The sequence below is a fragment of the Nerophis lumbriciformis genome, linkage group LG03, assembly GCF_033978685.3.
Source record: "Nerophis lumbriciformis linkage group LG03, RoL_Nlum_v2.1, whole genome shotgun sequence".
NCBI classification, from domain to species: domain Eukaryota; kingdom Metazoa; phylum Chordata; class Actinopteri; order Syngnathiformes; family Syngnathidae; genus Nerophis; species Nerophis lumbriciformis.
Window position 1 is genome coordinate 46,717,755 of NC_084550.2, and position 26,802 is coordinate 46,744,556.

General features: G+C 40.9%; 1 protein-coding gene across 2 annotated transcripts in view; it reads left to right on the forward strand.

The window, feature by feature from the left end:
* The first annotated feature begins 11,416 nt into the window (after nt 1-11,416).
* mtmr14 (myotubularin related protein 14) overlaps nt 11,417-26,802 on the forward strand; it is a 70,970-nt gene continuing 55,584 nt past the window's right edge. For both annotated transcript variants that reach the window (XM_061937910.2, XM_061937919.2), the window contains exons 1-3: nt 11,417-12,146; nt 18,364-18,512; nt 20,610-20,718. In XM_061937910.2, coding sequence (XP_061793894.1) covers nt 12,012-12,146; nt 18,364-18,512; nt 20,610-20,718 — 393 coding nt within the window. In that variant the 5' untranslated portion in view covers nt 11,417-12,011. The remainder of the gene's footprint in view (nt 12,147-18,363; nt 18,513-20,609; nt 20,719-26,802) is intronic.

Consider the following 26,802-nt stretch of genomic DNA (forward strand, 5'->3'; position numbering starts at 1 on the left):
CAAAACGGTCGCCTTTGTTCTCCACTTCCCTTCAAAAGCGCCGACTGTGTTACTTTCTGTTCTGTAACACTCATTCAGTTTTATTTTTACACAGATCATGATAGTAACTATTTCATTTGCCTCCCCGGAAAAGATTTACGAAGAGATGTAATGCATTTTGATAATAAAATAATCATGATGGTATTGTATTTTGAAAATGACCATTGTGTTGTCTGAGTGTGTTCATGTCTGTGATAAAGATGTTCACTCACTAGGGTGTTTATCTTTGGGCACCTAACCATTCCATCCGATTCCAATTCCTGGGCTGACAATTTGATTCAGAATAGATTCCTAATTCAATACGATTCTCACAATGTATTATTTCGTATATTTTTGTTCAAATCAGGTTACAGGTCAGAAAAGCTCCTTCTGGTTGCAATAAGATGGCCTAAAATGGCATTGTAAAAAAAAAAAAAATGTTTATAGAAAAAAATATATATGTGTGTATATATGTATGTATGTTTATATATGTTGGTGTATATACTGTATGTATATATATGTTGGTGTATATATATATTATGTATGTATTGTGTATATACAGGTATATACAGTATTAATCTATGAATATATTTGTATGTTTATATATATGGAGATATATATATATATATATATATATATATATATATATATATATATATATATATATATATGTATGTATGTACACATATATATATACAGGTAAAAGCCAGTAAATTAGAATATTTTGAAAAACTTGATTTATTTCAGTAATTGCATTCAAAAGGTGTAACTTGTACATTATATTTATTCATTGCACACAGACTGATGCATTCAAATGTTTATTTCATTTAATTTTGATGATTTGAAGTGGCAACAAATGAAAATCCAAAATTCCGTGTGTCACAAAATTAGAATATTACTTAAGGCTAATACAAAAAAGGGATTTTTAGAAATGTTGGCCAACTGAAAAGTATGAAAATGAAAAATATGAGCATGTACAATGTAACGACCGGGGCGCATGGTGATGCGGGGTTTCGTTCTCCCAGGATGCAACGGACTTCGGACACAGCGTGAAGGTAAAATAAATGATTTATTTACCGGAATAAATTATACTGGAACAAAGAAAAAGGTGCTCATAGCACATAAGGCAAAAACTAAAAGAGCTAGCATGGGAGCTAGAAGGTAAAAAAAGGAGTTTAGCGTGGAAGCTAACAGGTACAGAGCCAGAACAAAAGTCGTCAACTGTTGCATGAAAACAAACTACGAAGCAAGAACGAATGACAGGGAGGACAGGCTTAAATAATAATGTCAGTGATGACAAACAGGTGCGTGTCGGGAACAAACGCGGCAGGTGAAAATAATAAGCAGCCATGGCAACAAACTCAGGTGTACAAAACAGGTACTCAAGTAGTCCAAAACTAACCAAAAACACAAGTATCTTGAAAACGTAAACAGAAAATATGATCCGGGCAGCGGATCATAACATACAATACTCAATACTTGGTTGGAGCTCCTTTTGCCTCAATTACTGCGTTAATGCGGCGTGGCATGGAGTCGATGAGTTTCTGGCACTGCTCAGGTGTTATGAGAGCCCAGGTTGCTCTGATAGTGGCCTTCAACTCTTCTGCGTTTTTGGGTCTGGCATTCTGCATCTTCCTTTTCACAATACCCCACAGATTTTCTATGGGGCTAAGGTCAGGGGAGTTGGCGGGCCAATTTAGAACAGAAATACCATGGTCCGTAAACCAGGCACGGGTAGATTTTGCGCTGTGTGCAGGCGCCAAGTCCTGTTGGAACTTGAAATCTCCATCTCCATAGAGCAGGTCAGCAGCAGGAAGCATGAAGTGCTCTAAAACTTGCTGGTAGACGGCTGCGTTGACCCTGGATCTCAGGAAACAGAGTGGACCGACACCAGCAGATGACATGGCACCCCAAACCATCACCCAACCATGCAAATTTTGCATTTCCTTTGGAAATCGAGGTCCCAGAGTCTGGAGGAAGACAGGAGAGGCACAGGATCCACGTTGCCTGAAGTCTAGTGTAAAGTTTCCACCATCAGTGATGGTTTGGGGTGCCATGTCATCTGCTGGTGTCGGTCCACTCTGTTTCCTGAGATCCAGGGTCAACGCAGGCGTCTACCAGCAAGTTTTAGAGCACTTCATGCTTCCTGCTGCTGACCTGCTCTATGGAGATGGAGATTTCAAGTTCCAACAGGACTTGGCGCCCGCACACAGCGCAAAATCTACCCGTGCCTGGTTTACGGACCATGGTATTTCTGTTCTAAATTGGCCCGCCAACTCCCCTGACCTTAGCCCCATAGAAAATCTGTGGGGTATTGTGAAAAGGAAGATGCAGAATGCCAGACCCAAAAACGCAGAAGAGTTGAAGGCCACTATCAGAGCAACCTGGGCTCTCATAACACCTGAGCAGTGCCAGAAACTCATCGACTCCATGCCACGCCGCATTAACGCAGTAATTGAGGCAAAAGGAGCTCCAACCAAGTATTGAGTATTGTACATGCTCATATTTTTCATTTTCATACTTTTCAGTTGGCTAACATTTCTAAAAATCCCTTTTTTGTATTAGCCTTAAGTAATATTCTAATTTTGTGACACACGGAATTTTGGATTTTCATTTGTTGCCACTTCAAATCATCAAAATTAAATGAAATAAACATTTGAATGCATCAGTCTGTGTGCAATGAATAAATATAATGTACAAGTTACACCTTTTGAATGCAATTACTGAAATAAATCAAGTTTTTCAAAATATTCTAATTTACTGGCTTTTACCTGTATGTATATATATATATATATATGTATACATATATATATATGTATACATATATATATATATATGTATACATATATATATATATATGTGTGTATGTATACATATATATATACATATATATATACATATATATATATATATATATATATACAGTATGTATATATATATATATATATATGTATATGTATACATATATATATATATATATATATGTATACATATATATATATATATATATATATATATATTATATATATAGGACAGCACGGTGGAAGAGGGGTTAGTGCATCTGCCTCACAATACGAAGGTCCTGAGTAGTCTTGGGTTCAATCCCGGGCTCGGGATCTTTCTGTGTGGAGTTTGCATGTTCTCCCCGTGACTGCGTGGGTTCCCTCCGGGTACTCCGGCTTCCTCCCACTTCCAAAGACATGCACCTGGGGATAGGTTGATTGGCAACACTAAATTGGCCCTAGTGTGTGAATGTGAGTGTGAATGTTGTCTGTCTATCTGTGTTGGCCCTGCGATGAGGTGGCGACTTGTCCAGGGTGCACCCCGACTTCTGCCCGAATGCAGCTGAGATAGGCTCCAGCACCCCCCGCAACCTCAAAAGGGACAAGCGGTAGAAAATGGATGGATGGAAGGATTATTATTACGTATTCTCAATGTATTACTTGTAATTGTTAATATGTCTACAAGTCTCCTACTTTAACTACTGAAGTATGCAGTAATGCATCATTCCAGGTTTTTGGATTTAGTGTGTACAACACAGATATATTTGGAAGACTAGATATGTGAGAACTGTAGTACCCTGCTAAGGGAACATAAATTATGGTATTTTGAGAGGTAATCATTGAAGTCGGACATCACTGAAGGCCTAGGTGGGAAACGCACGGCCCGCCGCTGACCTTGTGATAGGTTGACTGGCAACACTAAATTGGCCCTAGTGTTTGAATGTGAGTGTGAATGTTGTCTGTCTATCTGTGTTGGCTCTGCGATGAGGTGGCGACTTGTCCAGGTTGTACCCCGCCTTCCGCCCGATTGTTGCTGAGATAGGCTCCAGCGTCCCCAAAGGGAATAAGCGGTAGAAAATGGATGGATTGATATATATATATATATATATATATCTCCATCCATCTTCTTCCGCTTATCCAATGTTGGGTCGCGGTGACAGCAGCTTAAGCAGGGAAGCCCAGACTTCCCCTCACCCCAAGCCACTTTGTCCAGTTCCACCCGAGGCGTTCAGGAGCATCCTGACCAGATGCCTGCAAAAAGCAGAGACCTAATCCTGCAGCCACCAAACTGGAGCCCCTCGACGCCCTGACTGCGCCTAGAAATGATGTCCATAAAACAGAATCGGTGACAAAGGGCAGCCTTGGCAGAGTGCAACCCTCACTGGAAACGGGACTGACTTACTGCCGGTAATGCAGACCAAGCCAATCATACAGGGAACCAACTACCACATCAGACGGTCCGATACTCCATACTCACTGAGAACTCCCCACAAGGCCACCCGAGGACAACGTCGAGAGTATAAAGCTTGTGTTTGTGTGTGTGTGTGTGTGTGTGTGTATATATATATATATATATATATATATATATATATATATATATATATATATATATATATATATATATATATATATATATATATATAAAATCAGTGCGGTGAGGTTCATGACTGGTGAGGCACTGACTTCATCACAGTCAGATTTACAAACATATGAACCCTAAAGAGTATCTTATTCACCATTTGATTGGCAGCAGTTAACGGGTTATGTTTAAAAGCTCATACCAGCATTATTCCCTGCTTGGCACTCAGCATCAAGGGTTGGAATTGGGGGTTAAATCACCAACAATTATTCCCGGGCGCGGCGCCGCTGCTGCCCACTGCTCCCCTCACATCCTAGGGAGTGAGCAAGGGGATGGGTCAAATGCAGAGGACAAATTTCACCACACCTAGTGTGTGTGTGACAATCATTGGTACTTTAACTTAACTTTAACTTTACACATACAAACTGTAGCACACAAAAAAGCACATTTAATAAAAAAAAAAAAACGTTATTATGGTCTTACCTTTACTTATAAGTGCGGGAACAGTGGTGTTCGTGTTGGAGGAGTTGTGAATGAATGAAATATGAAATCCGTGCTGCAGTCTGCAGGTGTACCTAATGTTGTGTCCCTGCAGTCGTTCACGGCTCCTCCGGCGCGAGCAATGTTGTTTTTGCACTTTTTGGCTTCTTGTTAAATGACTTTTTTTGGGTGGATTCGGTCTTTCACGTGGAGGGTTTGGGTGTGGGCTTTCGTTGGTGTGGCGCTCCCGTCGGGGGGTGCATTCTGCGGCGGGGGTGCATTAACCGGCACCAGGAGGCGGGATTACTGCGAGCCTCACACAGTGCGTCTTCGCAGCAGTTTTATGATTGCTCAGCACAAGAAATACGTTACACACATACAGTTGTTGACAAAATACACTGTACATTATTAACCTCAGCTAACTAAAGTATGGAAATGTATAATATAGTTCATATAGCAATACGGTCTCACTGCACAGCAGGCCAGTAGTTAGCCGAGTCCACAATCCATGGTGAGGCACAACTGAGTGACGTGCCTCAACTGGCTGCTGTTCACCGCACCGTCTCTTCTCAGTATTTGAAAGGCAAATGTGAAAATTCAGCGATTTTGAATAAAAATAATCGAAAATTGGTGAAGTTAAATGGAAAATAACTTTATAGTATAATCACTGAATACATATAACAATTTGATTAATTTGTTTTCTTTTTAAATTTTTTTTCTTTCCATGATGGCAGGTGAGGCCCCGCCTCACCTGCCTTTAGTGACCGCACGTCACTGGTGTATATATGTATATATATATATATATATATATATATATATATATATATATGTGTGTGTGTGTGTATATGCATATATGTGTATATATATGTATGTATATATATATGTATGTATGTAAATGTGTATATATATATATATATATATATATGTATATATATATATATACTGTATGTATGTCCGTTGTGTCCTTGGGCAAGACACTTCACCCCTTGCTCCTGATGGCTGCTGGTTAGCGCCTTGCATGGCAGCTCCCGCCATCAGTGTGTGAATGTGTGTGTGAATGGGTGAATGTGGAAATAGTGTCAAAGCGCTTTGAATACCTTGAAGGTAGAAAAGCGCTGTACAAGTATAACACATTTATCATTATATGTATGTATGTATATATGTATGTGTATATATATATGTATGTATGTATATATATGTATCATATAAATATTATGTATCTGTATGTATGATATACATATATGTGTATATAATATATGTTCGTATATGTATAATATAAATATGTATTTCTGTATGTATGTCCATCCATCCATCCATCCATCTTCTTCCGCTTATCTGAGGTCGGGTCGCGGGGGCAGCAGCCTAAGCAGGGAAGCCCAGACTTCCCTCTCCCCAGCCACTTCATCCAGCTCCTCCCGGGGGAGCCCGAGGCGTTCCCAGGCCAGCCGGGAGACATAGTCTTCCCAACGTGTCCTGGGTCTTCCTCGTGGCCTCCTACCGGTCGGACATGCCCTAAACACCTCCTTAGGGAGGCGCTCGGGTGGCATCCTGACCAGATGCCCGAACCACCTCATCTGGCTCCTCTTGATGTGGAGGAGCAGCGGCTTTACTTTGAGCTCCCCCCGGATGACAGAGCTTCTCACCCTATCTCTAAGGGAGAGCCCCGCCACCTGGCGGAGGAAACTCATTTCGGCCGCTTGTACCCGTGATCTTGTCCTTTCGGTCATAACCCAAAGCTCATGACCATAGGTGAGGATGGGAACGTAGATCGACCGGTAAATTGAGAGCTTTGCCTTCCGGCTCAGCTCCTTCTTCACCACAACGGATCGATACAGCGTCCGCATTACTGAAGACGCCGCACCGATCCGCCTGTCGATCTCACGATCCACTCTTCCCTCACTCGTGAACAAGACTCCGAGGTACTTGAACTCCTCCACTTGGGGCAAGATCTCCTCCCCAACCCGGAGATGGCACTCCACCCTTTTCCGGGCGAGAACCATGGACTCGGACTTGGAGGTGCTGATTCTCATCCCAGTCGCTTCACACTCAGCTGCGAACCGATCCAGTGAGAGCTGAAGATCCTGGCCAGATGAAGCCATCAGGACCAAATCATCTGCAAAAAGCAGAGACCTAATCCTGCAGCCACCAAACCGGATCCCCTCAACGCCTTGACTGCGCCTAGAAATTCTGTCCATAAAAGTTATGAACAGAATCGGTGACAAAGGGCAGCCTTGGCGGAGTCCAACCCTCACTGGAAACGTGTCCGACTTACTGCCGGCAATGCGAACCAAGCTCTGACACTGATCATACAGGGAGCGGACCGCCACAATCAGACAGTCCGAAACCCCATACTCTCTGAGCACTCCCCACAGGACTTCCCGAGGGACACGGTCGAATGCCTTCTCCAAGTCCACAAAGCACATGTAGACTGGTTGGGCAAACTCCCATGCACCCTCAAGGACCCTGCCGAGAGTATAGAGCTGGTCCACAGTTCCACGACCAGGACGAAAACCACACTGTTCCTCCTGAATCCGAGGTTCGACTATCCGGCGTAGCCTCCTCTCCAGTACACCTGAATAGACCTTACCGGGAAGGCTGAGGAATGTGATCCCACGATAGTTAGAACACACCCTCCGGTTCCCCTTTTTAAAGAGAGGAACCACCACCCCGGTCTGCCAATCCAGAGGTACTGCCCCCGATGTCCACGCGATGTTGCAGAGTCTTGTCAACCAAGACAGCCCTACAGCATCCAGAGCCTTAAGGAACTCCGGGCGGGTCTCATCCACCCCCGGGGCCTTGCCACCGAGGAGCTTTTTAACTACCTCAGCAACCTCAGCCCCAGAAATAGGAGAGCCCACCACAGATTCCCCAGGCACTGCTTCCTCATAGGAAGACGTGTTGGTGGGATTGAGGAGGTCTTCGAAGTATTCCCTCCACCGATCCACAACTTCCGCAGTTGAGGTCAACAGAACACCATCCGCACCATACACGGTGTTGGTAGTGCACTGCTTCCCCTTCCTGAGGCGGCGGATGGTGGTCCAGAATCGCTTCGAAGCCGTCCGGAAGTCGTTTTCCATGGCTTCCCCGAACTCCTCCCATGTCCGAGTTTTTGCCTCCGCGACCGCTGAAGCCGCACACCGCTTGGCCTGTCGGTACCTGTCCGCTGCCTCAGGAGTCCCATGAGCCAAAAGAACCCGATAGGACTCCTTCTTCAGCTTGACGGCATCCCTCACCACCGGTGTCCACCAACGGGTTCTAGGATTACCGCCACGACAGGCACCAACTACCTTGCGGCCACAGCTCCAATCAGCCGCCTCGACAGTAGAGGTGCGGAACATGGTCCACTCGGACTCAATGTCCAGCATCTCCCTCGTGACATGTTCAAAGTTCTTCCGGAGGTGGGAATTGAAACTCTCTCTGACAGGAGACTCTGCCAGACGTTCCCAGCAAACCCTCACAATGCGTTTGGGCCTGCCAGGTCTGTCCGGCATCCTCCCCCACCATCGCAGCCAACTCACCACCAGGTGGTGATCGGTAGAAAGCTCCGCCCCTCTCTTCACCCGAGTGTCCAAAACATGAGGCCGCAAATCCGATGACACAACTACAAAGTCGATCATAGAACTGCGGCCTAGGGTGTCCTGGTGCCAAGTGCACATATGGACACCCTTATGCTTGAACATGGTGTTCGTTATGGACAATCCGTGACGGGCACAAAAGTCCAATAACAAAACACCAGTTGGGTTCAGATCCGGGCGGCCATTCTTCCCAATCACGCCTCTCCAGGTTTCACTGTCGTTGCCAATATGAGCGTTGAAGTCCCCCAGTAGAACGAGGGAATCACCCGGGGGAGCACTCTCAAGTACTCCCTCGAGTGAATCCAAAAAGGGTGGGTACTCTGAGCTGCTGTTTGGCGCGTAAGCGCAAACAACAGTCAGGACCCGTCCCTCCACCCGAAGGCGGAGGGAAGCTACCCTCTCGTCCACCGGGTTGAACTCCAACATGCAGGCTCTGAGCCGGGGGGCAACAAGAATTGCCACCCCAGCCCGTCGCCTCTCACTGCTGGCAACGCCAGAGTGGAAGAGAGTCCAGCCCCTCTCGAGAGAACTGGTTCCAGAGCCCTTGCTGTGCGTCGAGGTGAGTCCGACTATATCCAACCGGAACTTCTCTACCTCGCGCACTAGCTCAGGCTCCTTCCCCCCCAGCGAGGTGACGTTCCACGTCCCAAGAGCTAGCTTCTGTAGCCGAGGATCGGACCGCCAAGTGCCCTGCCTTCGTCTACCGCCCAGCTCACATTTCACCCGACCTCTATGGCCCCTGCTATGGGTGGTGAGCCCATTGGAGGGGGGACCCACGTTGCCTCTTCGGGCTGTGCCCGGCCGGGCCCCATGGGGACAGGCCCGGCCACCAGGCGCTCGCCATCGTGCCCCAACTCCGTGCCTGGCTCCGGAGGGGGGCCCCGGTGACCCGCGTCCGGGCGAGGGAAATCTGAGTCTCGGTTCTTGCATTTCCATAGAAGTCTTCGAGCTGCTCTTTGTCTGATCCCTCACCTAGGACCTGTTTGTCTTGGGAGACCCTACCAGGGGGCATGGAAGCCCCCGGACAACATAGCTCCTAGGATCATTGGGACACGCAAACTCCTCTACCACGTTAAGGTGGCAGCTCAGAGAGGAGCTGTATGTATGTATATGACATAAATATATGTGTATATAATATGTATGTCTAATATAGATATATGTACCAATAGTTTGTGTATATACATATGTATGGGTATATATATAAATCTTATGTATATACAGTATATATGTATAGATAACTTTGGACATGTTTATGTACATTTATACATATTTATTTGTGTATATTTATATACATGATACATCTATAATTACAGTACATATTTTAAACACATTATTGTACATTTATAGCATGTATGATGTTATTAAATAATATACACATTTTATTATTTTACATTCTGTATTAATATTATATTTTCTTACGTATATCTTTTAAAACTTAATTTATATAGCACTGTTACACACAGTCAACACAAATTAATTTACACCTGTTCATCATTATAAATCCCATTCTTAATAATCATCGTATCTATTTTTGATTTATGAAGTAAATATCAATCAAACGTGTGTGTATTTTCAAGACTGTATTTAGAATTATTTTTTTTTGGGGGGGGGGTTTAATTATTATGAACATGTATTATTGACAAGTACAAAATGATAATATGCTTCTCTCTGTATAGTAATATAAATATGAATATATTACATGACATACATATTACAACGAATTAGTTAAATGTAAAGGAAACTATTTTTAATTGTTCACTCATATATATATATATATATATATATATTTATATATATTAGGGGTGTCGGAAAGAATCGATTATCATTTTTAAAAAATCGATTTTTTTTAAAATTTATTTGGTAATTGTTTTTTAATTAATCCATCCAACAAAACAGTACTCAGCAATACCATAACAATGCAATCCAATTCCAAAACCAAACCCGACCCAGCAACACTCAGAACTGCAATAAACAGAGCAATTGAGAGGAGACACAAACACGACACAGAACAAACCAAAAGTAGTGAAACAAAAATTAATATTATCAACAACAGTATCAATATTAGTTACAATTTCAACATAGCAGTGATTAAAAATCCCTCATTGACATTATCATTAGACATTTATAAAAATAAAAAAAAGAACAATAGTGTCACAGTGACTTACACCTGCATCGCATCTCATAAGCTTGACAACACTGTGTCCAATATTTTCACAAAGATAAAATAAGTCATATTTTTGGTTCATTTAATAGTTAAAACAAATTTACATTATTGCAATCAGTTGATAAAACATTGTCCTTTACAATTATAAAAGCTTTTTACAAAAATATACTACTCTGCTTGCATGTCAGCAGACTGGGGTGGATCCTAGAGAATCCTTTTGAATCGGGAAAATAACGTTTTTGAATCGAGAATTGCGTTGAATCGAGAAAAAAAATTCGATTTTGAATCGAATCGTGGGACACCCAAAGATTCGCAGCCCTAATATATATATATATGTATATATATATATATATATATATATATATATATATATATATATATATATATATATATATGTATATGTATGTATGTATGTATGTATGTATGTATGTATGTATATATATATATGTATGTATGTATATATATGTATGTATATATATGTATGTATATATATATATATATATGTATGTATATATATATATATATATATATATATATATGAGTGAACAATACAAATAGTTTCCTTTATATTTAACTAATTCGTTGTAATATGTATGTAATGTAATATATTCATATTTATATAACTATACAGAGAGAAGCATATTATTATTTTGTACTTGTCAATAATACATGTTCATAATAATTAAATATTTATAAATGTATACATTTTTAGTATAATTTATTTACAGTATGTTATGTATTTATTTTGCATTGTCCCTACTTAAGGGACACGCTACACAATTAAACAGGAAATGGTGGTCACGTGGTTGCACCAACTTCCTGTTTACCAATTGAAGGATTGTGGATTGCAACATCGCTGCGTTTTCCCATCCACACTAGTACATGCCCACTTTACTCCCCGCACACTCGTTTCATTAATCAGTTGCGTGGCCTAGTCTATGCCGCGTGTTGTCGTGGGAGGATATTTGACACGAAGAGTCATGAGGACTTGACATTGAGAAGACAACCGCAGGCCGTGGAGGATCCCCGGTGTTTCCTGACTGCAGCTGACCGGCGAGCGGTCACTCCGTGTGGGCTGTCCGCTGCCGCGTCAGTGCCCAGCTGAAAGTGAAATACTTGTGTTTAACGACTGGAGTGATTTAAATGAGCCTAAACAAACTAGCCGCGACTCGCTAGCAGTTCTCGGGGTCTCCGTGGCGCAGGCGGCTGGCCCCTGCGGGCTGGAGTGCTACTGTTCCAGACAGGGGAACACCGCCGGTGCCCTGAATTCAGGAAGACCCTTCGGCCCCCTCAAGAGGGCAGCCAGGAAGGGATGGCCTGGTCGGTCTTCCCGCCCCAGCGGACAAGGTGCTGCGGTGTTTGAAGGAGGTCGAGTCCGGTTAGAGTCCACCGCCACCGCGGTTCGAGGCACCATGATGGCCGCCTCTCCCTCCGCGGTCCGCGGCTTGACGGACGCTGGGCTGTCGGCCAGGAAGAGCGAGGACATCGCGGATTTGATAGACGTCTTTTCCAAGGCCCAGTACAGAGCGAAGGAAGTCACTCCTCGGGTGAGTTCAAACACACTCAACCTCAAACTTTTTTCTACAATTCTGATAACAAATCCTGAGTAAATCTGCAAAACTCTCATATTTGTTGTCGTGTTCGAATGTCTTGGCAAATATATGATACACCATGCATTCATCTATATTATAGATGTTAAGTCATTTCTGCAGTCGCAAGGACTTCTTTTACAATATTTATTGTTGCATTGAGAACATTCTACTGTAGATGCCTTAAATATACATTAATATAGACATTAATAAGCTGTACTTTTTTGCATCTAAAGCAGGGATGTCCAAACTTCGGCCGGCCAGCGTCTTCAATTGGGCCTACAGGAGATGTCATGAGTTTGGCCGCAGGGAGATTTTAATTCATTTAAAAAGTCAATTTGTATGTTTTGTAACATGAGTAATTCAGGTCTATGACCACTTATCATGCTTTGTATGAAACTAAGTGCAGCATTCACTTATATGACCCAATGCAAACAACCTTTCCTAGTCATGGTGCAAAAAATATATCAAGCCAACAGACATGGTCACACATAACACAATGTAATACTATTTGTGGGTATTATAAAAAAAAAATGTCCATGCACTATAAAAACATTTCAGAATTACCCCCATTACAAGATATGGTGGGAAAAAACGCAAAACACTATCCATGTTTGGCGCATTTTAGTGGCTTGATATTTCTGATTGATTACACATTTTTAAGGAGGTTGTCACGGAAGTAAACACGGTAGGAGTCCAACTTTCACATACTCTTAAAGGCCTACTGAAATGCGATTTTCTTATTTAAATGGTGATAACCAGTCCATTCTGTGTGTCATACTTGATCATTTCGCAATATTGCCATATTTTTGCTGAAATGATTTAGTAGAGAACATCAACGATAAAGTTCGCAACTTTTGGTCGCTGATAATAAAGCCTTGCCTGTACCGGAAGTAACAGACGAGTAGCGTGACGTCACCGGTTGTGGAGCTCCTCACATCCGCACATTGTTTACAATCATGGCCACCAGCAGCGAGAGCGATTCGGACCGAGAAAGCGACGATTTCCCCATTAATTTGAGCGAGGATGAAAGATTCGTGGATGAGGAAAGTGAGAGTGAAGGACTAGAGGGCAGTGGGAGCGATTCAGATAGGGAAGATGCTGTGAGAGGCGGGTGGGACCTGATATTCAGCTGGGAATGACTAAAACAGTAAATAAACACAAGACATATATATACTCTATTAGCCACAACACAACCAGGCTTATATTTAATATGCCACAAATTAATCCCGCATAACAAACACCTCCCCCCTCTCGTCCATATAACTCGCCAATACAACTCAAACACCTGCACAACACACTCAATCCCACAGCCCAAAGTACCGTTCACCTCCCCAAAGTTCATACAGCACATATAATTCCCCAAAGTCCCCAAAGTTACGTATGTGACATGCACATAGCGGCACGCACGTACAGGCAAGCGATCAAATGTTTGGAAGCGTACTCACGGTACCGTGTCTGCGTATCCAACTCAAAGTCCTCCTGGTAAGAGTCTCTGTTGTCCCAGTTCTCCACAGGCCAATGGTAAAGATTGACTGTCATCTTTCGGGAATGTAAACAATGAAACACCTGCCGTGTTTGTGTTGCTGAAGTCGGCCGCAATACACCGCTTCCCTCCTACAGCTTTCTTCTTTGCTGTCTCCATTGTTCATTGAACAAATTGCAAAAGATTCACCAACCAGATGTCCAGAATACTGTGGAATTTTGCGATGAAACAGACAACTTAATAGCGGGCAAATATGTTGTCTCAAAATGTCCTCTACAATCCGCGACGTCACGCGCTGACGTCATCATACCGAGACGTTTTCAGCAGGATATTTCGCGCGAAATTTCAAATTGCACTTTAGTAAACTAACCCGGCCGTATTGGCATGTGTTGCAATGTTAAGATTTCATCATTGATATATAAACTATCAGACTGTGTGGTCGGTAGTAGTGGGTTTCAGTAGGCCTTTAATCCATCCATCCATTTTCTACCGCTTATTCCCTTTGGGGTCGTGGGGGGCGCTGGAGCCTATCTCAGCTACAATCGGGCGGAAGGCGGGGTACACCCTGGACAAGTCGCCACCTCATCGCAGGGCCAACACAGATAGACAGACAGCATTCACAGTCACATTCACACACTAGGGCCAATTTAGTGTTGCCAATCAACCTATCACCAGGTGCATGTCTTTGGAGGTGGGAGGAAGCCGGAGTACCCGGAGGGAACCCACGCAGTCACGGGGAGAACATGCAAACTCCACACAGAAAGATCCCGAGCCCGGGATTGAACCCAAGACTACTCAGGACCTTCGTATTGTGAGGCAGATGCACTAACCCCTCTTCCACCGTGCTGCCCTAGGCCTTTAATATCCAATTATATTAACTTAGACTTAGACAAACTTTATTGATCCACAAGGGAAATTGTTCCACACAGTAGCTCTGTTACAAAGGATGGAAAGGGTAAAGATGGAAAGGGTAATGCAGGTATAAAGTAGACTAAAAATTAGGGATGTCCGATAATGGCTTTTTTGCCGATATCCGATATTCCGATGTTGTCCAACTCTTAATTACTGATACCGATGTCAACCGATACTGATATATACAGTCGTATTATGCCTAATTTGGACAACCAGGTATGGTGAAGATAAGGTCCTTTAAAAAAAAATAAAAAATAAAAAAATAAGATAAATACATTTTTAAAAAATTCTTGAATAAAAAAGAAAGTAAAACAATATAAAAACAGTTACATAGAAACTAGTCATTCATGAAAATGAGTAAAATTAACTATTAAATGTTAGTACTATTAGTGGACCAGCAGCACGCACAATCATGTGTGCTTACGGACTGTATCCCTTGCAGACTGTTTTGATATATATTGATATATAATGTAGGAACCAGAATATTAATAACAGAAAGAAACAACCATTTTGTGTGAATGAGGGTAAATGGGGGAGGGAGTTTTTTTGGGTTGGTGCACTAATTGTAGGTGTATCTTGTGTTTTTTTATGTTGATTCAATTAAAAAACAAACAAAAAAAACGATACCGATAATTAAAAAAACGATACCGATAATTTCCGATATTACATTTTAAAGCATTTATCGGCCGATAATATATATATATATATATATATATATATATATATATATATATATATATATATAACATTTATATGATATAGTTACTTTACATGCAGTCAGCTTTCGATGCTCGACCACATTTTTTTAGCCCAATGTGGCCCCCGGGGCAAAAGTTTGGACACCCCTGATCTAAAGTAACCAATCAAATGATGATGAATATAACACACAAAATATATGTGTGATGTTTTTGTCAAATACCACTAATTGGTATAAAATATGTTATAACATGTAAAATTTTTCATCATAAATTGTATTCCTTTTTGACACTTTTTAGCAGGGTTGCACAATAGATATGAATACGAGGAATTATTACGTCACACGATAAATCTCCGATAACTGATCTAAGGGGAAAAAAGCCTGAGTTAGGCGAAATTACCAATACAGTGGTGTACAGGCGTCCCTTGCTACACGGCACTTCAAATATTGCGACTGCACCACATCAGTTATTTTTTTATTTTTTGAACAGCATATTTAAAAAAAAATTGTTAAACATTTTCAAGCATAAGAATGGCAAAAATGAATTTAAAAAAAAATCAATACTGCAGTAATGTCGGCCACTGGAGGAGACAAAACCAATCAGATCACGCTGTTCAGTATCGTGACCACTGATTGGCTCAGGCACAGGCAGCATGACTATAATGGATTCAAATAGTATAAATGTGGAGTTTGTATGTCCTCCCCGTGACTGCGTGGGTTCCCTCCGGGTACTCCGGCTTCCTCCCACTTCCAAAGACATGCACCTGGGGATAAGTTGATTGGCAACACTAAAATTGGCCCTAGTGTGTGGATGTGAGTGTGAATGTTGTCTGTCTATCTGTGTTGGCCCTGCGATGAGGTGGCGACTTGTCCAGGGTGTACCCCGCCTTCCGCCCGATTGTAGCTGAGATAGGCTCCAGCGCCCCCCGCGACCCCAAAGGGAATAAGCGGTAGAAAATGGTTGGATGGATGGATAGTATAAATGTGGTTAAAGGATGTTATTTCATGTCTAGAGGTTTCTCACAATGTTTTTATGCTCAAGCTATGAAAACATTTGATTTAAAAAGAATGATTACTATGTCGCAGGAATCCATTTATCGCGGTCATGTCGGGAACCAATTAACAGCGATAAACAACGTACGACTAGTTAGGACAAGTAAATCAAGCACTCATTTTCAAAGAGGTTGTAAACTTCCCCTGAGCTTGTAAACAAACATGATGTTGATCGTGACGACTTGACAAGTGGTACCATTTTATTTGCACCAAAATATTCTGCAAACATTCCGCGAGGGGAAAAAAACCCTCATTAAGTTCAACACATCAAATCTTATCAACAGCCTAAAATGCCAGCATCGCTACGACGCTGTTTTGAAAGCCTACAAAGACGCCTGCTGCTAAAGAAGCTGCACCAAACCCGCATGATCGACGCCATGTTTGTTTACAATAATCTTCTTGGAAGTGTACAACAAAATACTTTCGGATTCATCAGTATGGCATCATTAGGACGATAATGATCCATCAGATGTTGTTGTGCACCCATAGTTACCATGGTTTCATGGATTTAAAAGGAACTTCAATGGTCACATAAATAATGAGGTTTAAATGACACACTGTTATCCTCACATGATTGTCACATGACAAGCACTCCTAAACTGTTCCTTTACGTCACTTAGGAACTCAATGTGTTGAAGCAGACAGTGACAGTGGATTCTTTATATCTTCATATTTGAACGTTTTTTCTCACTTTACAACATACAACAGTTTGTTTTGGACATTTTTCTCCTCAGAATTAAATGTCCATTGACACGTACATATGTATAAAAGTAATATTTATGATCAGGTCCATATGCTAAGTTGGTAGACCATAGGGTTGTATGGTATACCGGTATTAGTATAGTACCGCAATACCAATGAATCATATTCGGTACTATACCGTCTCTAAAAAGTACCGGTCCCCCGTCGTCGTGACATTGTTGGTTTTACGAGCAGACGAGCATGTTCGGCAGCGCAAAATCCCGGAGTACTTACAGGCAGACACAGTGTGTAGACAGAAAAGGGAGAACGGACGCATTTTGGCTTAAAAACTAAAGATAAAGGTGAAGTTAAAACACTGAAGCGCCCTCAGGAAGAGGTGCTTTAAGACATGGCTATCTAGCTAGCGGCTAAGTCCATCCGCAGTCTGCAGTGTTTTAGCTACTTCTAAATCACTAATCCTTGTCTCCATGTCGACAAATAAAGTATGTTTCTTACAAGTATTATTATCACTGCAGGACAAGGAATAGCTAAACATGCTTCACTACACACCGTTGCTCACCGGCGTCAAAATGTAAACAAACACCATTGGTGGATCTAGACCTAACATCCACTGTAATGATACCAAGTGCAGGAGCGTATCTAGTCGATACTACTATGATTACATCGATATTTTTTGACATCACAACATCTTCCGTTTTTTTTCAATTTTGTATTCTGTTTATAAACTCAGAAAATATGTCCCTGGACACATGAGGACTTTGAATATGACCAATGTATGATCCTGTAACGACTTGGTATCGGATTGATACCCAAATTTGTGGTTTCATCCAAAGCTAATGTAAAGTATCAAACAACAGAAGAATAAGTGATTATTACATTTTAACAGAAGTGTAGATAGAACATGTTAAAAGAGAAAGTAAGCAGATATTACCAGTAAATGAACAAGTAGATTAATAATACATTTTCTACGACTTGTCCTTCATAATGTTGAAAAAATAATAGAATGATAAATGACACAATATGTTACTGCATATATCAGCAGACTAATCAAGAGTCTTTGTTTGTTGACTTACTACTAAAAGACAAGTTGTCTAGTATGTTCACTATTTTATTTAAGGACAAACTTGCAATAAGAAACATATGTTTAATGTACTGTAAGATTTTTTGTTAAAATAAAGCCAATAATGAAATTTTTTGTGGTCCCCTTTATTTAGAAAAGTATCAAAGTACCAAAAAGTATCGAAATACATTTTGGTACTGGTACCAAAATATTGGTATCGGGACAACACTAGTAGACCATGAATAAAGCATACATTTCTTTTCAGATGGAGGCCATAGAAAAGCGTTGTTTGGAGTTGTTTGCCAAAGATTACAAGTACAGTGTCATCCACAACACAAACGGAGAAGTTTGTGGTCATTACCCGCGGCAGATCGTCTTCCTGGAGTACGAATGCACCGAGCTGGACCGTGACAGGTACCACTTGACTGTATACCTGTGTGCTGTGTGTTGTGATCACCTTCATGTGTAGGATAGTAGGTCATTCCTTTATCATTTACCTCTTGTTTGTGTTCCTCACTCACTCTTTACACTCGCTTGTGCTGCAGAGTGCAAAGGTCAACTTCTTTTCAAGCACATCATCATAACAAGGAGCAATGATTACACATAATCTATGTCTGTGTTTCTACCTGATGTTATAGCTTGATAAGAGCGTTTGCACCGTCCTCATTGGCTGCTAAGATGGACATGTGCGTAATAGGGATGCAACGATTAGAGACTTTGACTGTATGTGTAGTCTGAGCAATTATGTGTTGATTCATTCCACAACAGAAAATGTATGAAATCACATATTCCTTAGAGACGTTGATGCAGTGTTTTGGCGCTAGGAATTTTCAGAATGGGGTCCCAGGGACCCCATCAAGTCATAAAAATGGGGTCCCACGGTAAATTTTTGGGGTCCCACTTTTTTGTAAGCGTTTTGAAAACAAATGATAAATGTATGTATGTATATCCTGTTGTATCTCACATTTTATATTGTATTTTGGAAAAAGGTTGTCATAAATGTTACTTAATTCATGAAAAAAAATAATACAAAAGAAAACACATTTTTATGCATATGTAAATTTATTCAGTTATAAACATTCATTCACTTTCTTCTTTCCTTCATGGATCTAAACTTTACCGCTGCCAGTAGTTTTTTCTATATTTGTATTTAATAAGTTGTAGATGTATTTATTTCAGTATAAAAGTGTAAAACGTTTTTTGCTTCGGTCATGAAATAATGATAATGACGATTATTTAACGTTTAAATCTCTAGAGTCTACATCAACTTCAGATCTATCCCTAAATTCTAAGTTTTTATTTTTATTTTTTTTAATAGTTTTTGTTTGTTTGTTTTCTGCCCTTTGTGTCAAAGAAAACTATGTTTTTTTTATGGCAAACACACAACATATGCAAAATTTTCCACAAAAAATATTTTTCAAAGTGGAATATTTGATGTGAAGTAATCGGAGCCTTCGATAGGTCAATAATTCGTAAAAAAAAATATTGATTTTGATTCAATATTATGTTTTGTGCAATGACAGTTTTAAACTAAAAAAAAAAGTTTTGTATGTAGATAATAGTGAAGTTTCCATGGACTCACAATGACTAAATAAAAACTCATTTACTGGAGACATGGCACAGGATGAAGTTAAAAAGGTTGACTTTACACTCACCTTAGTGTTTACCATGAAGTCTTTATTTTGACAGCCCCTCGCGGTAAAGTTGTCCGAGTGCAAACTGAGGCAATATTTGTCATTGATATAACTTTCGGCAAAAATTTAAGAAATTGTACCGGGAAGTTAATTACTTTGAAGTCGACCAATAATTAATAATTTGATCCGGCAAATATAAACAAAACAAAACACCAGTGGAAAGCGATGATCGATAAAATTTAAAAAAACAAGCAAACCGGGCGGTAAAAAAAAAAAAATCCGCGCCTAGGGGACGCGCGGACTTCAAGAAATGTGCATCCTTTCTGGTTTCAATGCGCAAAAAGTGCGTTAACGCCAACACTGTTAATGTGTTGTTTATTACTGTCAGAAATAACAGTAATTAAATATGAACAATATAATCAAAAGGGACAAGCAGTAGAAAATGGATGGATGGATAATAGCAGTACAAAATAATAAACTTTTAAAAATAAATCAAATATGACTACTCACCACTGAGTCTTAGGATATTTAATGGAAGTTTTCCTAAATTGAACATTCTTGTTGGGAAAGATTGGTTGAACAAATTGTAAATAAATACATTTTATTTAACGCTGTGAAATAACTCTAACTAATCCATCACTTTGAATGTACTTACTCATGTTCGCTGCATCATCTTTTTGCTTTTGCGCAATTTACCGCTGCTCTATTATTTGTGAGCCTTGCACATTAATATTTAAGTACTTGTTTATATTTTTAGTTAATCGTTAATATTTATTGTTTACATTGAACAAAGAACACAGTCTGTCAAGGTTAAAAATACCTGGCCAATAAAGCTGATTCTGATTCCATATGTTTTATGTTTTTTGGTCTTTTGTAGGTTTGAGAGTGCAGTGCAGATCAGTAAACTGCAAGATTTGGTGAATCGCAGTAAGCTGGCTCGCTGCAGGGGAAGGTTCGTCTGTCCGGTCATTCTCTACAATGGCAAGGTACGACTGCACACTCCTGACGCTTTCTAGGAACTTTGCCAAAACCACACACAGGAAGTTAGGATTCCACATTCATAATGCATAATCGACCATACACATAAATATGGGCACAAAATGAGGGCAATCCCTTCTCCCCTGGCTCCCAACAGGCTCCATTAGAATGTGTTTATAAACAGGAAGTGTAGAGTATAGACTGACGTATTGAACAATATGTCAGAGAACACAAACTTTTATGGTGTACTTTGAAATGTACACAAGCTGCATACTTTTTTATGTGAAATACACAACTACAAGATATTTTTATTTTGTCATTTAATGAACCAAACTCAACTTCTGCATATTATATGCACTTCACTGAAAATTAGTAACAATCGAAGCTAGGGATGTCCCGATCCAGGTTTTTGCACTTCCAATCCGATACCGATATTGGTTTTGCATTTCCGATCCGATACCGATACTCACCGATACTGGCCTATCCGAGCATGTATTAAAGTTTAAAGTTATTTAGCCTACTTACTTTTCAGAATCATGTTGAAAAGGGTTTTAGTACTCTTGATAACAACTAGCCAGCTGAATTAGGGGAGTTTGAATAATACACAATGGTTGGTAACAAGAAACTGACCTGTTTATTCAAGGATAAACACAAAATAGACAAAATTATACATGACAAACAGAAATGGCATCATTGAACTAGGGCTGGGCGATATGGCCTTTTTTTAATATTGCGATATTTTAAGGCCATATTGCGATACACAATATATACCTCGATATTTTGCCTTAGCCTTGAATGAACACTTGATGCATATAATCACAGCAGTATGATGATTCTCTGTGTTTTGATTGATTGATTGAGACTTTTATTAGTAGGTTGCACAGTGAAGTACATATTCTGTACAATTGACCACTAAATGGTAACACCCGAATAAGTTTTTCAACTTGTTTAAGACGGGGTCCACTTAAATTGATTCATGATACAGATATATACTATCAGATATATACTATCATCATAATACAGTCATCACACAAGATAATCACATTTAATTATTTACATTATTTATAATCCAGGGTGTGGAGGGGGGCGCCTGATGTAAGTGTCAAAAAGACAGCCAAAAGAGTTTGATATGAGAATAAATCTAAAGTTAAAATATAGGGTAGAAATGCACCCATTTGCAGGAAATGTAGTCTTGATTTTCAAAATGTTCTTTCAAGGCCTGCATGTCTACATTAAAACATTATTCTTCATACTGCATTAATATATGCTACTTTTAAACTTTCATGCAGAGAAGGAAATCACAACTAAAAAAATCACAAATTTTTTCATACGGTGTTGATGTGGACATTTTTGCCATTTTGATGGTGTGGAGTCTGGACGTGTGGCACCGAATGGAGATAAGCGTCTCGACAGACGTCACAATATTTGAACAATGATGACGAAAACTGTTGTCTCTGTCGTGTCCGTGTGTCGAAAATTGTTATGCACTTATTTTTTTATTTGATTTTGTGCGTGGCATAGATTTGCCGTGCGCAGAGGACGCTTGAGCAGGCGCGCACCTTAGCGGCTGCGCTAGCATCACAGCTAACGTTAGCCATGCCGCTACCTCGCTCTCTGCTGGGAGAGGACGTATACGTATGTGACGTATGACGTGACAGTATGTGACGTGTGTCGTGACAGTATGTGACGTGTGTAAGAAGGTGCGCTCGCTGTCTGTGAGAGGGAGACACAAGAAAGAGTGAGAAGAGCCTGTCGTGTAATGCCAGCAGCTAAAAGCAACTGCGTGAGAATTGTGGATGTGTTGAAGGTGTGCTGGAAAATGCGGAACGGTGTCACGTTCAAACACAGGACATCTATTACACAAGACAAAAGGCAAAGAATCAAACAGAGACAGAATTCAATTTGGACTCAATTTAGGAGAGACGGCTTCAACCTGTAACCTCTTACAGTGTCTTAGCACGCTCTGACGAAGAAGGTCTTCGTCTCCTCTTTTAATTCAGATGTTCCATGTTCACGCACCAACATATGTCACAGCAGGAATTGGGAGTATGTAAAACAGTCATTGTTTTCGGTCGCCTTGAAGTCCAAGAAGAGGACTTCTCGGGCTTGGGCTCTTCCTGGATCCAGCTGGGGCAGGTGTTGGAGGACAATGGACAACCCCTCCCGTCTCCTGTCCACAGCAACTTCAAGAGGGCAGCGGGTCGTAAATAGCGTTGACCAAATAGTTGGAAGAGAGTTTGGGAACCACTTCAAAGAGAGTTCGTTTAACACTTCAAAGAGAGTTCCTCCGGAAGTTGAGCACATCCTGCCATCTGTCCGTGCTGAAATCACAGTGGAGTTTTACGCCTTGTTCCTCTTGTTAGGCCTCGACAGACAGCCTTCATCTTCTCATCAGGAACATAATGCAATATAATGTTTCTTTTGTGATAACTTACAAACAATTATTCCAACAATTCCCCCCTGTATATCGCAAAAACGTTCCCATAATCTCCTTATCCCTAATAACTTCTTCTTGCAATTTTCAGTTAATGGTTAATTTCCTTACGACAAAGTTATGTTTACACTCAGAGTTCAACATCAATTTTTCTCATCGTTACTCGGGTCTGGAAACAGATCAGGAACACCATCCAGGTAGGTATCCCCATCATCAGATTCATCTTCCTTATCGTCCGCCAGGAGGTGCATCTGAACAGCTTTATCATCTGCTGGGCTAATCGCTGTGGTAATCAGACGGTTAAGCAGAGAACGCAGACAGGGAATACAACAACATCCACACAACGTCAGTATTGCTACAAACACGGCCATAGATACTAGAATTGATGATACCAAAGACTTGTATTTGCCGAAACCGTCCATCCACCCATCCCACATAGATGTATCTATGCCTGAGTGCTCTTTCATTTTACCGTTGAGGGTGCGAAGGCCTTCCAGTGCTTTGGTCAGGCTACCTTCTGCGTCGGTGTTGTTTGGTATGAACGTGCAACACTGTTCACCAAATATTGCGCACACACCCCCTCTTTCCGCTAACAACATGTCTAGCGCCATACGGTTTTGAAAGGCCATAAGGAAGGTGGCGGCGTTGATCAGCGACTGCTTCAAGTCCGGCCTGTGTCCAATTTCTCAATCTCTGTACGTTGTAGTGGACATAGTTTATTCTGTCAACATTCTTGTTAATCGTACACCACCAGTAGACGGATGATTCAAATTCAGCTGCAACTTGATTTACCAATTTATAGTCGTCAGATACACTTCTTTGGACACCCATCAATATAAGTTGGATCTGCAACACTTTGCCAGTTTACTTCATGTCTAGTTATTTTCCAATGTTCAGATATCAAACTGTTCAGGCGTGTTAACAATTCTTGTACAAATTTTGATACTTTTACTATGTGTATGCAGTTATCTGATGATACGCTTCCTAACTGTTGTACAGAGCCTTGCATGTTAATGCAGGTATAATTAGCTTTTTTCACATATTTATCAAATATTGGTTTCTGTTTTGTCTCTTTAGCTACAGGGTCAATTTTGTTTTGCTCATTACTTCAATTCAACTTTTTTTTGACTCATCTTGAGTAATTGTCTGGGCTTATACATACAACACAATCAGTTTTTGTAGCCTTTCCCACTTGCTCCGCCATAAAGAACAAATTAATTACCAAAACAGGAACCAATTATTATCAAACTTTGACACACCATCAAATGGTATGCTTACAACTTTGTCACAGTGGAATTTGTAGTGTGCTAGTTAACATGTCCCTTTGATAACACAAATACAATTCCAAATACTTTTTTCCCATTATATGACCTTTTTACTATGTAAATACAATCCCAAATACTTTTCTCATTATATGACCTTTTTACAATGTGCTAAGTGTACTCAGCTTGGTCTTTCCACTATCTTTCAAATGGTGTTAGTCCTGTTGTACCGTATTTTCCGCACTATAAGGCGCACCTAAAAACCACAATTTTTCTCAAAAGCTGACAGTGCGCCTAATAACCCGGTGCGCTTTATTACGATTCATTTTCATAAAGTTTCGGTCTCGCAACTTCGGTAAACAGCCGCCATCTTTTTTCCCCGGTAGAACAGGAAGCGCTTCTTCTTCTACGCAAGCAACCGCCAAGGAAAGCACCCGCCCCCATAGAACAGGAAGCGCTTCACCCGCCCCCATAGAACAGGAAGCGCTTCACCCGCCCCCGGAAGAAGAAGAAAAAACGCGCGGATATCACCGTACGTTTCATTTCCTGTTTACATCTGTAAAGACCACAAAATGGCTCCTACTAAACGATCCGGGTCATAAAAAGACGCAATCTCTCCATCCGCACACGGATTACTACCGTATTTCACAGCAACTGAACCGCACTGTGGAACGGGAGCACGTACGGTGAATATTCGCTCCACAGGGAATGAGAAGTCATCCTTCACTGTGGTTCTAGCTTGCCATGCTAACTTCCACTCATGGTGATATTCAAAAGGAAGACCTTGCCAAAAGAGACCTTTCCAGCCGGCGTCATCATAAAAGCTAACTCGAAGGGATGGATGGATGAAGAAAAGATGAGCGAGTGGTTAAGGGAAGTTTACGCGAAGCGGCCGGGTGGCTTTTTTCACGCTGCTCCGTCCATGTTGATATATGACTCTATGCGCGCCCACATCACAGATGGTGTCAAAAAACAAGTGAAGCACACAAATACAACACTCGCCGTCATTCCGGGTGGATTAACCAAAGAACTCCAACCGCTGGATATTGGTGTCAACAGGGCATTCAAATCACGACTGCGAACTGCGTGGGAAAAATGGATGACCGAAGGCGAACACACCTTCACTAAGACGGGCAGACAACGCCGGACAACATACGCCAACATCTGCCAGTGGATTGTAAATGCCTGGGCAGATATTTCTGTCACAACTGTGGTCCGAGCTTTCCGGAAGGCAGGATTCACAGAACTGCTGCACAACAACAGCGACACTGAATCCGATGATTTCGAAGAGACGGAGCCCGCCATTTTGGAAGCCACGCTAGCGCAACTTTTCAATTCGGACACCGAAGACGAAGAATTCGAAGGATTTACCGGTACGAATGAAGAATAACTTCAGAAAGTGAGCGCTATGTTTATTTTGTGTGTTGTGTGTTGTGACATTAACGTTCGAGCAACATTACCGGTATGTTGCTATTGCTCTACACCATTTTGAATTTTACTATGTTTGTGATTGCACATTTGTACATTTTGGGACAGAGTTGTTAGAACGCTGGTTTTCAATATATTATTAAAGTTTGACTGAACTATCTGACTGTTTTTTTGACATTCACTTTAGCGCAGCGTTTTTTTGACATTCACTTTAGCGCAGCGTAGGCGCGGCTTTTAGTCCGGGGCGGCTTATTGGTGGACAAAATTATGAAATATGTAATTCATAGAAGGTGCGGCTAATAATCCGGTGCGCCTTATAGTGCGGAAAATACGGTACTTGTAATGTTAATGTACATTTTTACTAAATATTTGCATAATGCTTTTGCTACTGTCAGCACATCTGCTTTTCCTTTAGGAAATATTTCTAACTACTTTGAAAATGCATCTACTATGACCAGACAATAATGTTTTCCTTCACTCTTATTTAGTTAATTGCATAGATGTTTTATACAATTTTTTTTTATAAGAATTAAACTATAGGAAGTATAGTACTTCTGTATAAGGGCATTCATATCCCTCCTGTTGAGCCATGAGTTCAACCTTGGCTCAATATTGCTGCTCACTTATACCGATTTTTCTTTGTAAGATTGGTTTATTGTCTGGACAAACATAGATGTCTTCTTTGTTCATCATCATCCTCATAATTTCTTTTTATTCCTTTCATTGCTTGTCTCAATATATTGGTCAACTTGTTTTTGTAGTTCTTACAGCGTTTTTCAGCATTCTCTGTTCTTGATTTGATAAACGCCTTACAAAGTCTATTTTTCTTTTTACATGCATTTTTCAAACTGTTTATCATCCAAGGTGCATTATTTTGCCTTTGTTTAGATCTGCATGGAACCTCAGGACAATGCTTGTTATACAGAGTAATATAATGTTTACGAAAAGAATCATAGACCGTGTTTATA